Source organism: Pogoniulus pusillus, chromosome 6 (genome assembly GCF_015220805.1).
Source record: "Pogoniulus pusillus isolate bPogPus1 chromosome 6, bPogPus1.pri, whole genome shotgun sequence".
In the NCBI taxonomy this organism is placed as follows: Eukaryota; Metazoa; Chordata; class Aves; order Piciformes; family Lybiidae; genus Pogoniulus; species Pogoniulus pusillus.
Window position 1 is genome coordinate 7104906 of NC_087269.1, and position 13193 is coordinate 7118098.

Below are 13193 nucleotides of genomic sequence, written 5' to 3' on the forward strand. Positions count from 1 at the left end.
ATCTGGTTCAACCCCACTGCCAGAGCAGGATCACCTCTACCAGGTCACACAGGAATGTGTCCAGGCATGAAGCACACACCAAAGAAGGATTTTCAAACCTTCAAAGTGTAGTAAGTAGAGTGACATTGATAAATATGGACAAATTGGAAATGCCACAATTCATAACAGCAAGGAAAATGTAATACAAGTGCAGCATTCCAGCCAGACATAAACTTCACCAGTGGGCAGCTTCACCCCAAGATCCAGACCAACAAGAATGGAACTAATCACCCTGAGAACGTAAAGATGTCCACTCACAGAAAGTGCCTGATTAGTTAGTGGTTGGCATCATGTGTTTGAAACAGGCTTTGAAGAAACAGTGATCACAGCAGCAGCTGCATATCATTGCCTATCACAAAAACACCAATAGCTAACCTTTGTCACCTGTATTGATTTCATGCTTGCCTGGGGTTTGATGAGGAAATAAAACTGCATTTCTTACCAGAACTCCTGCTTCAGATCCCAGATACAAATAGTTTTTCCAAGAAATGCATGAGTACTGCTATAAATTTTTAACTACAATTTTACTTAACATCATGTTTAGAAATTAAGAGCTTCTTGACTCTCAGTTCTGGATTTCCTCAAGTGATATATAATCAAAACTAACAAATATTGAATATTGTCAAAATTTATGTGTGGTAGTATATATAAAGTAAACAGTGTTTTCAGAAACTAAAGATCCTTCCTATCTCATCATGAAATGTCAAAAATGCCTTGGCTACCTACCCAGCTCAAACAATACATTCATGTTCAATTTGATAACACTGCAGACTACTTTATCACTTGCAGCTTAGAAATATAAGCCAGGCTTTAGATTGAGTGTTTTACTGGTCAGGGTAATACAGGAATAGACTTTTAACTGTGGGGACTGCATTTCTTCAATAAAAGAAGAAAGATCATTCATATTTGCTGCCTGTGAAATTTTCTAATGAGATCTCTACCGCTTCAAAGCAGGTGGGAAAAAAAAAAAAAAGGTCACACACTTCTCAATTTGTGTGATGGCTGAAAGTCTTCAAGGCATGAGCTAAAAAAGCATTGACTAAAGCAACTAAGATGCCGCAGTTTTTATAAGACTTGGGAATTTGTTACTATTACATACCTGATTGCATTTCTACTCTTAGAATAAAGGTCACCAGCAGACGCAATAAAACCTTCCAGAATAAAAAGGATGAAATTAAATAGGCTTTTTCAGTTTGTTTTTTTTTTTTCCCCCACTGTGAATCAGATGCTCTGGAGAGCTATACTTTCTCTAATATTCTGGTTATTTTTCTCAAAAGAACTCACATTTTTATATCTTTTCTGTTCTAGGACATGTAACAAGATCTTGGTAGATCCATCATTAATTACAGACCTAATCACAGCTTTTGTGCTTTATTATGTATAGTTTTTAATCAATTGCTCAGAGAACAATACTGGCAAAATGCTAAGAACACTTCACGTTTTGATGTTTCTGATCCAGGCAGTAAAACATGCACATCAGCTTGCATGCTGAAACATTCATCCCATAAAGGACTAGTTTCAGAACTATGTTTCCAAATGCTTGCATTTAAAAAAAAGTATTTATCTGTTTCTATTTCTTTCTTAGAAACACAGCATGGGAGCTCCACCTTCCAGACATCCTGCTATGCCTACACACCTTAATACTAACAACAGTTGCAGAAGAGTACCATAAAAGCATCAAAATGAGATTTGATAACCACTGTTTCTCATCATAACCACAAAACATTAGGCTGATTTCTATGTGTTTTTAGAAGTTTTCCTGTCATTAATCTTCTTCCCTTTTTTGGGTTACTGTGAAGCACTTCCTGATTTCTTTATACATTTCTTCAACTGGGTTCCCAAGACTGATCGTTAACATTATATTGCAGATAGCTGCAAGCCTCTCTTGATCTTAGTGCCAGCTGAAGCCTTAATTATACAATGAGGCTAGGGCTGCATCAAAGGCAGTGGTAGGATAGCTGCCAGCTTTTCTCTCTGTAAGGGGGATTACATTGGCCTTGGCTTCCAAACAGCTTAGTGTTCAAGCAGACAGATTTCTTCGTTCATCAGAATCACAGTAAGTTTGCATTTACCCAAAAGAAACCACATCAGATAGTCCATCTCACCCCATGAGAGTTAACACAGTGTATCTCTAGAGATGACTTCATCCCCAAAGAGATTGTATTTCACCTTGTCTGGGCTTGTATTAGAGCACAGAGCAGAAACAAATTGCTTTTAGACTACCTCTGTTATTTGTCACAGGGTCTCACTGTTCTATTTGGACAGATTTGGCTTTCTCCTGTAGGAGTTTGTTTTCTTAAGCTTTGCACAAGCATCAGCATTTTTGAAATACTGCTATCTTCCCAGAAAGAAAACCCAAAACAAAACCAACCAACCACCTTAAAACACAAAAACAAAAGAAAGCAATATCCAAACACCTAAAATGCAAAACACTACTATACTGACCTTTAAGAAACCAGCATCTCAATGCTATGCAGTGTATGAGGAGAAATGGGATGTTTTACAGCTACTAAACCACTCGCTGTTAGCCAGTGCATTGAGGGCAAAACATTTCAGAACATGCTCATTTCTCATCTCCTTTAGGTGGCAGAAATGAACAGAATTTGGTTTGTTCATAGCTTTCAAGAGTCTGATTCACAGGAATCACAGAAACATTCAGGTTGAAAAAGACCCTCAGGATCACAAAGTCCAATCTATATCCTTACTCTACATGGAGCGCCCTAAACCATATCTCCAAGCACCACATCCAAACAACTTTTAAACACATCTAGGGTTCATGACTTCTACAAATCCCTACGCAGCCCATTCCAAATCCTGAACACTCTTTCCATGAAGAAAATATTCCTAATACCCAGTCTAAACCTTCCCAGGCTCAGCTTGAGGCCATTCCCCCTTGTTCACAGCATCACAGGATGCTAGGGGTTGGAAGGGACCCAAGATCATCAAGTCTAACTCCCTTGCCAGAGCAGGACCACACAATCTGGCAGAAATTACAGAAGAATGCATCCAGATAGGCCTTGAAAGTCTCCAGAGAAGGAGATTCCACAACCCCTGAGCAGACTCTGTCTGTCTGTCCCCTCATCAGTGTCATTGATGAAGATTTTGAACAGGACTGGACCCAGCACTGATCCCTGGGGAACTCCACTGGTTACAGCTCTCCAGCAGGACCTAGCACCATTGAACTCTTTGAAGTCTATCTTGTAACCAGTTCCTAATCTAACTCACTGTCTGCTTTTACATCCTTATACTTCCTGACTTGCTCACTCACTAGAATATCATGGGAGACAGTGTCAAATGCCTTGTTAAGGTCAAGGTAGACTACATCCACTGGTCTCCCTGAATCTACTGTCATAGCTTGGGAGTTAAACCACACACACACACACACTTCAAAAAAACACCCAGACTAGCTGGTTTCTCTTTACCACTTGTTATGGGTTGGATTAGATTGTCCCCAATAAAACTTTTCTGGAAGTCTGGCTCCACACAGAGCAGTTTCACTACCCTCAGAATTTGGAAGCAAAAATGGAATAGCATTTACAAAAAAAATTGAATGTAAGAATACAAAAAGCCACAAAAATGCATAAAGTATATTCACATATATGTGTACAGCTCAACAACAGCACAGAACCCCCTTGTACCCTTATTTAGCTCGTTTATCCCCTCCTGGGCACAAAGGGCCCCCAAAGGCTAATACCACACATGCTCCCTTTCCACCCCTGCTGTATTTTATGAATTACAAAACAAAGAAGCTGCAAGGTCAGAGAGAAGAAAACAGAGCCCAAAAGCCCAGTGGAACAGTGAGAAAAGAGAGCAACAGCAGCTTATTCCCCAGAATATAAACTATTTCAGAATAAAGAAACTTTTTCTTCAGACCAATTGAGTGAGATGAATTTACCTTATTGTAATGTGAACTCTGAGGAGCCTGCCCCACTTTAACTGCCTGAAACCTCTAGAAAATTCTGTTTACAACCGATTTTCAGTTTCAAATTGTAACACCACTCTCATATAGAAAATAAAGCTAATCTCTATGACGCAAGCATGAAGACTGTACCCTTCAACATATGAAAGGCACCAGCAGCTGTCTGTAGTTACAGAGCTATGGCCTGGATCCTCCACCAGTGCAAATCAGAGAATTCAGTTTAAAGACTTCCTCAAGCATTTCTTAAGAAACTGGTTAAGATACTGGTTTGACAGAAAAGAATCACCACCATTTCTTTCAGAAGAGAGAAAAAGCTATTTACCTGAAGAAGGTGACAAAGAACTGCACCAGATCCATGATGGTGTTGTGCTGTGAGAAGGCAATCTGGAAACAAAATAGAAGTAAATTACAACACTTTCAGAGTCAACAGCTCCTTTTATGGCTTCACGGCTGATTAGCTTCAAGTGTGATTTCAATCTAGTGTGCACACACACCTGCATTTACCATAAAGTGAGATGAGCAACTAACTCCCACCTGTGTCAAGTTACAAACAATGCCATATTGCCTTTCTATTGAGTAAATTTGGTTAACAGAAACATGCACATAAAACTTGCTTGATATAAACAATGAAACAACACACAAAATTGTTAGAAGTTATACTGATATAAACTGTCTCTTTTTTAAAGTTAACTGTTTTAACTATCACCATTTTCCTTTTCAATTGCAACAAAGAGATGAGGTTTTAAAAGTGACCCCCCCCAAAAAAGTCCTGTGCTTAAAATTAATAGATTTAGAATATTTAATTACATCACACATAAAAATTAACACATATAATATTAAAAAAGAAAATGATAAATCTGGTGTGTAATAAAAGACAATAATTAATGTTTCAAAGCAAAGCACTTTTGAGACAAAATAACAAATATTCTTTGAGGCTACATTTTCACAGCCTCACCAGAATGTGCATTAGTTCAACTCTTTACTGTAATCTTTCACAGAGATTTAATAATTATCTCTAAGACAGCATAAACACAGAGATGTACATTCACACTTGCATGCAACAGAGCCTATAATTATTATTGTAATTACTTTCTGCTAATGTTAAGAACTGTACCTAATGTTTAAGTCATATCTACAAATATCCTCTGTCTTTCTCAGTGTTTCATTGTATATAATTATCAAGCTGAGGATACAGAATCTCTAACTATGTTCCCAGCCTATCCAAATAATTGCTATTTTCAGAGGTCTTTATGTATTTAGGATCTGATCTTTAGGAGTAATTGTGTCAAACTGCTGATTGCATCAGGAACAGTGTGGCCAGTGGGACAAGGGAGGTTATTCTTCCCCTGTACTCAGCGCTGGTCAGACCACACCTTGAGTACTGTGTCCAGTTCTGGGCCCCTCAATTCAAGAAAGATGTTGAGGTGCTGGAACATGTCCAGAGAAGGGCAACAAAGCTGGTGAGGGGCCTAGAGCACAAATCCTATGAGGAGAGGTTGAGGGAGATGGGGTTGTTTAGCCTGGAGAAGAGGAGGCTCAGGGGTGATCTTATTACTGTCTACAACTACCTGAAGGGGCATTGTAGCCAGGTAGGGGGTGGCCTCTTCTCCCAGGCAACCAGCAATAGAACAAGGGGACAGAGTCTCAAGTTGTGCCAGGGTAGGTATAGGCTGGATGTTAGGAAGAAGTTCTTCCCAGAGAGAGTGATTTCCCATTGGAATGGGCTGCCCAGGGAGGTGGTGGAGGCACCGTCCCTGGGGGTCTTCAAGAAAGGACTGGATGAGGCACTTAGTGCCATGGTCTGGTTGACTGGATAGGGCTGGGTGCTAGGTTGGACTGGATGATCTTGGAGGTCTCTTCCAACCTGGTTGATTCTATGATTCCCTTTCACAGACTGTGTGAACATTTGAAACCATAACTCATGATCATCAAAAGCAGTGCTGCCAGCAGATCGAGTGAGGTGATTCTGCCACTCTGCTCTGGTGAGACCTCACCTGGAGTACTGCATCCATGTCTGGAGCCCTCAGTACAGCAAGGACATGGACCTGATGGAGCAGGCCCAGAGGAGGCCCATGAAAATGATGAGGGGGTTGGAGCACCTCTGCTACAATGACAGGCTGAGGGAGACGTGAGGGTTCAGTCTGGAGAAGAGAAGGCTCCAGGGGGGCCTAATAACAACCTTCCAGTATATGAAGAGGGCCTACAAGAAGGCTGGAGAGAGACTGCTTACAAAGACCTGTAGTGACAGGATGAGGGCTAATGGCTTCAAACTAGAGGAGAGAGGATTTAGACTGGATGTTAGGAACGTTTTTTTACCATGAGGGTAGTGGAGCACTGTAACAGGTCACCCCAGGAGGTGGTTTGGGCCTCATGATCTGGGCAACCTGATCCAGCCTGGCCTTAAACACCTCCAGGAGCAGGGCCTCAAACATCTCCCTGGGCAACCCATTCCGGCCTCTCACCACTCTCATGCTCAACAACTTCCTCCTCACCTCCAGCCTGAACCTCCCCACCTCCAGCTTTGCTCCATTCGCCCTAGTCCTGTCACTCCCTGATATCCTGAAAAGTCCTTCCCCAGCTTTGTTGTAGGCTCCTTTCAGATACTGGAAGGCCACAATAAGGTCACCTCAGAGCCTCCTCTTCTCCAGACTGACAGCCCCAACTCTTTCAGTCTGTTCTCACAACAGAGCTGCTCCAGCCCTCTGATCAACCCAGTGGCCCTTCTCTCGACAGGCTCCAGCATGTCCATATCCTTCTTGTGATGGGGGCTCCTTCAAATAATATTTAGCATTCAAATTAACTGCTACCTTTTGCAGAAGGCTTTCACAAGGAACATAGTTCAGGCCATGAATTAACACCAAGCAACCGAAACATGCCAATTTCAAGAAAGGTCAACTTTTGTGAGCTATTTGTTGAAGTTTGTACTATTTCTAGTATTTTTTTTCAAGCAGTCAGCATTCATTACCCAAGTCTCTAAGTCTAGAAACAGCTACAGGCAGGGGAAAGCCCAGCAATGACAACCCTCTCTCTGATCACAACACAGCAGGGAAGTTTACCTCTGTTTTTTTTTCCAAGAAACCACAGGTTTTTCTCTGTTTTGTTTTCCCCTAGCACACAGCAAATATCAAGTAAGCAGATCTACAACATTCTAATGATTTTATGTGCCTGTTAACGATCAAATAATTTGCATACCACTACACTCAAGATGTGACAGATCTCTTTGCACAAAAAAACAGACACAAAAGAAATTATTTCACATTTTCCACCTTCTATTAATCAAATCATCTGCTTCAGAAAATTGCACTTCTGTTTCTTTTTTCCTTTTTTTGGGATTCATGTTTATAAATCTATGGAAGAGATTCTGCCTGCAAAACTCACTTTGTTTGGTTGTATGGCATATTCCTGATAGTACCCACAGTTTAGAGCAAAACCACAGTGAAATATCAAGTTCCATCCCAAAAGTAATTTCAAATTTTAATCAAAATTTATCTGCTAATGAATACATTATAGCTCATGTTTAAAAGATGAACTACAGTGGTTTCTGAAGAAATGTTACCATGCATCTTACAATCATTTCAACACAGAACACTAACAAAAAGAAACCATATTTTAATTACAAGTAGAATGCAAAGGAGCAAGCAAATGTGAACCTAAGCCATAATGCAATTAAGAAGATGTATGTCTGTGGGATTTTCAACTAGATATGGTAGTTCTTATCTTTTTTCTTGTGCCTACAGGTACGATGGACAGACAAGAAAGTTCTTTCAACTCCAGGTTTTCACACTGGACTTAACAATATCAACGATTAGGATCTTTTGTTAATTTGTATCATGCTTAAGTAGCCCTTAGTTTCACCAATATGCCAAGTAAGCTCATGGACCCCACAAACGTTACTTCTGTCTTTCCTTATAGATAAAGATCAAGATAAATATAATCTCCATCATTTCCTACAGAATACAAACACAGAGCCACAGAACCTTAGAGGTTGGAAGTGACCTCTAGAGATCGAGTCCAAACACCCTACCAAAGCAGGATCCCCTATGTTAGTTCACACAGGAGTACATCCAGGTGGGTTTTGAAATCTTCCAGAGAAGAAGATTTCACAAACTCCCTGGACAGCCTGTTCTGGTGCTGTGTTACCCGCACTGTAAAGACGTTTCTCTTCATGTTGAGCTGAAACCTTCTATGCTCCAGTCTGTAGCTGTTGCTCCTTGTCTCATTCCTGCTGGCCACTGAAAAGAGACACTTAACACTCACCTCTCAAATAGTGATACACATTGATCAGATCTCCTCTCAGTCTTTTCTTCTCCAGACAAAACAGCCCCATGGCTCTCAGTCTCTCTTTGTAGAAGAGATGCTCAAGTGCCCCAGTCATTCTTGTGGGCTTCCACTGGATATTTTCCAGTAGGTCCCTGTCTCTGAACTAGAAGCCCAACATTTGGAACAGTATTCCAGGTGTGGTTCTTACCAAGGCAGATTAAAGGGGGAGAAAGATCTCCCCAGAGCAAACATCAAATGGGAAATAATTTTCTATGGCAAAGCATAGCCCCTGTGAGTGAACACAAAACTTTTTCCCTTTAAAAAAGAGGCACAGTAACATCTCTGCTTTACATAGTTTAATGTGAAAAAGTGGAAGTAGAATTACTTATAGTATCATAAAACACTACTTGAAGAACAATTTCAGGTGGAGATGTTAACGCTTTCATTCAGCAGTATTAGATTTCTAAAGGGGAAGTTACAGCATCAATACAGCAGCTACATATATGGATATTGCTGCAGATGTATTTCAGTAGCTGTCCATGATCTATACTGCTCTTCAAAGGGAAGCTTATAGACAGCTATCTCTCATAGATGGTATCAAACAATCTTTACAGAAACCTCTAGAAACTAGAAAACCTCATCAACTACAACAGCTGAAGCTCTTTTCCCTGTTTGACTAGGTTTAGAAGCTGTCAGTGACTTTATGATCCAGTACTGCTACAGAAAAATTGTTGTTTGGCAACATCAATAAATGACAGGTTTTGCAGAACTCTACAAAATGGATGTTTATCTTTCTTAAATACTCTGCTATTGACAGCAAAGGAAAATAATCAGAATGTTTAAGGTGAAACAGAAATTATTATTTTCACAATAAAGACATTGAAAACATTTCCCAACAATATTGTGAGAGCTTCAAGATTCGCCACAATATCTTTAGTCTGACTTCATAACAATACTCAGGTTTATTTTCCTTTGAAACCTTTCCTTTGAAACAGTACAGGGAAATCCCTTGAATACAGACAATGCCATTTAACTTCTAAATGCCCTAAGGTTTTGTCATTTGCTACTAAAACACTACTGGCAGATGATTATCTGAGCTACAATGAATTTGCTGAAGCAAAAAATTACAGGACACAGAAATCCCTAGCTTTGTGTTCCAGCAGGGCAAGGACCTGGCTAACAGAAAAACATAGGAATTATGTGAACATTCCCTTATTTTGTGTGTTTAAAAAAAAAAGATAAAAAGAACAAGAAATGGGTAATAAATAAATAAAGCTGTCATATGATTAGAGGATCTCTACCTGGAGCAAAATTTTGGTGCAGAGGGACCTTGACAGGCTGGATCGGTGGGAAGAGGCCAATTGGATAAAATTTAACAATGCCAAGTGCAGGGTTCTACACTTTAGACAGAACAACCCCAAGCAGTGCCACAGGCTGAGGACAGAGTGGCTGGAGAGCAGCCATGAAGAAAGGGACCTGGGGGTACTGGTAGATAGTAGGCTGAAGATGACCCATCAGTGTGCCCAGGTGGCCAAGAGAGCCAATGGCATCCTGGCCTGCATCAGGAACAATGTGGCCAGTGGGACGAAGGAAGTTATTCTTCCTCTGTACTCAACACTGGTCAGGCCACACCTTGAGTGTTGTATCCAGTTCTGGGCCCCTCAATTCAAGAGAGATGTTGAGATACTGGAACGTGTCCAGAGAAGGGCGACAAAGCTGGTGAGGGGCCTGGAGCACAGCCCTAGTGCCATGGTCTAGTTCACTGGATATGCTTGGGTGATAGTTTGGACTAGATGACGTTGGAGATCTCTTCCCACCTTGTTGATGCTACGATTCTATGAGGAGAGGCTGAGGGAGCTGGGGTTGTTCAGCCTGGAGAAGAGGAGGCTCAGGGGTGACCTCATTGCTGTCTATGACTACCTGAAGGGAGGTTGTAGCCAGGTGGAGGATGGTCTCTTCTCCCAGGAAACCAGTAACAGAATGAGGGGACACAGTCTCAAGTTGTGCCAGGAGAGGCATAGGCTGGGTGTTAGGAGGAAGTTCTTTGCAGAGAGAGTGATTTGCCATTGGAATGGTGTAAGGGGGAAGAGTTGGTATGTGTTTGATCAGAAGTTACAACAGGCTGATAATCACCAGGATACTAGGGATAAGATACGGGGGAAATGGGGCTTGCAAGTATCACAGTATCACCAAGGTTGGAAGAGACCTCATAGATCATCAAGTCCAACCCTTTACAACCCAACACCTAGATCCTAAAAACTCAAACCCAGAAATTACCTGTTAGTAGCAAATCTTTTCTACTAGGCATTTTGTATCCCCTTTTTTCTGCTGCATGACCTGCATGATGTCCTGCTGCCTCCTGCCACTGTGGTATCACCTACCCCAAGCTCCACCCAAGGCCTGTAGGGCAAGTATGCGCATGAGCAGTAGGGATAGATGGTATGTAACAGATTCCAAGATATAGGAGGAGCTCTGTCCTCCTTCGTTCAGCCTTCTGGGGCATCCTGGGTGTACAGCATAGAATTCTGAATGCATACATACCGAGAGCCTATGTAGTTGGATTGGAGAGGCACCAGTCTTACCACCATGACGGTGCGATTCCTTGTGGGGATGCCTACCTTAAGAAGATAAATGCCTGCCAGCCCTGTGATCTATGCATCTCAGGAGTTTTACTGGACAGTTGGATAGGGTGAGTATAACCTGCTCTTCGATCAATAAGAGTTACTTGGCATTCCTTGTCGTATACCTTTCTCTCTATGATTTTAGTATTTGAGCTGTAAGCATTCTAGCTCCCAGTATACCTTTCTTTTTATGGTTTTGGTGTTTGAGCTATAATAAAGTGTTGAAACTGTACCCAGAGAGGGGTACCCATGTGTGAGAGCATTCCTTGGTCCTCAAAGAACTCACTGGAACAAATGGGCTGCCCAGGGAGGTGGTGGAGTCACTGTCCCTGGAGGTGTTCAAGAAAATCCTGGATGGGGCACTTAGTGCCATGGTCTAGTTGATAGGACAGGGCTGGGTGATAGGTTGGACTGGATGATGCTGGAGGTCTCTTCCAACCTGGTTGATTCTATTCTGTTCTGTTCTAGTTTGGAACACTATTGAAAGTGTTTGCAAAACTCCAGCTAGGAGGATCTATGCTACTAGGAGTTGTATGCAACTGTATGTTCTTGAGCATGGATGCTCTTTTCAATCCTCAGAACAGAAGACTTCAAAATAAAGTTGGGAAGATTGCTCATTTTAGTATATTAGATCAAATGATATATCTTGCATAGTTTTCTTGTGTGGAGTGGAGGGGATAGGTGAAGAAGGACAGTGATTTAATAAGGTAGGAAAACTGTAAGGAAAGAGAGAAAGGGATAGTTTGTAACCTGGTTAATTCTGTGATTCTGTGAGATAAGCACCTGCAAGTAAATTGATGTGACATGAAACCAACGCTTCTGCTAAAGTCAAGGCTTTTTATACCCTATACTCAAGGTTCACCTTGAGAAGGAGTTGTGAGGAGCAGGACCTAGAGTGAAGAGCTGCAGTGACTGTTTTATGGCAAATGCTCTGTAATTAAACTCTGAGAAACAGATTTCAGCTCAGATCTAGCTCTGAAGTCTGATGCTTCTATATGAGACACAAAGAAGGACTTGTGCGTCTGAAAGTTTGACTAACTTTTCTGAGTAATCAGCTGCCTTAATAAAGATACAAACCTATCTTGCCATATTTATGTCAGAAATGGTGTTATCAGAGGTGTTTCTTCTATCAGTATTTCCAGCTTGGATTTTTATTTGGATGAAGTAGAACATTAAACATTTAATTTTCATGCACAATGTGACCGTGCACTACATGTATATTCCATGAGAGATCAAATACCAATATACAGAATAAATATAGGTACATTCTGAAATCCATAGTCATAAAAATTCAAAAACAGAATTAAAAGATTCCAAAGAAAACCATGTTATATATGTGTTCCAGCTCACAGTCTTAAGAGACAGAAAGCATATGAAGAAAATGCTGATGACTGATAAATGAGCTGTGGTTGTTGCTCCAACAGACATTACTGACACTTCTTTTTTTTCTCTGCCATTGTGAATACATCAAAAACCAAAACTACCAAACCACAAACAAACAAAACAGATGTAAACCCTAAGAAAACGCTTAAGATCTTTACAGAATGTGACCTAATTATCACAGAAATACTCAGGTTGGAGAAGCTCCTCAAAATCACCAGGTCCAACAAATAACCTTACTCTACAAAGTGCACCCTAAACCATATCCCCAGGCACCACATCCAAACAACTTTTAAACACATCCAGGGCTGGTGACTCAACCACCTCCCTGGGCAAATCATTCCAATGCCTGACCACTCTTTCTGTGGAAAAAAATCTCTCCTAATATCCAGTCTAAACCTACCAAGTTGCAGCTTGAGGCCATTCCCTCTTGTTCTATCACTAATTACCTATGAGAAGAGACCAGCACCAACCTTGCCACAATGTCCTTTTGGAAAACAAGCCATTGTGACTTATGAAAAATCTCTTAGAGCAACTGAGGATTTAGAAGTCAGACACCCCGCAGAATACACCAGAGAGAACTGCACGCAAGGATGCATTGCCGCTAAGGTTATAATATATGGCATTTCTTAGTTCTTGATTTTTTTTTGTGACATCTTTTACATTGAATAATGATGGGAGTGATAAGTCCATTCAAGTAGATGCAACTTTTTAAGAGGGCTTTTTCCAGCCTTCAAAAGTCACTATCTGCAGAAATAGATCTTTTATTCTCTGCTCTAGATACTGCATTTCATGTTCATGACTATCACATGCATGAAGCAATAATACAGTCCTACAGAACAATAGGTCAAGATCACAAAAAATGAGACAGTCTTGAAAGTTTATCTTAAGGACATTTTTCATATGGAACTAGTAAGTCTAACCTCAGAATTTTGGGTTAGTTTGAGAAGTACGGGTGTTGAGAAGCTGTCTCT

General features: G+C 40.9%; 1 protein-coding gene across 12 annotated transcripts in view; it reads right to left on the reverse strand.

Moving 5' to 3' along the window:
• Positions 1-13193, reverse strand: part of ATRNL1 (attractin like 1) — a 624604-nt gene that overhangs the window by 302584 nt on the left and 308827 nt on the right. For all 12 annotated transcript variants that reach the window (XR_010302493.1, XR_010302494.1, XM_064144312.1 and 9 more), the window contains exon 25: positions 4281-4342. Coding sequence is in view for 10 of the 12 variants with exons in the window: in XM_064144312.1 (XP_064000382.1) it covers positions 4281-4342 (62 nt within the window). In the remaining 2 variants the exon portion in view is untranslated. The remainder of the gene's footprint in view (positions 1-4280; positions 4343-13193) is intronic.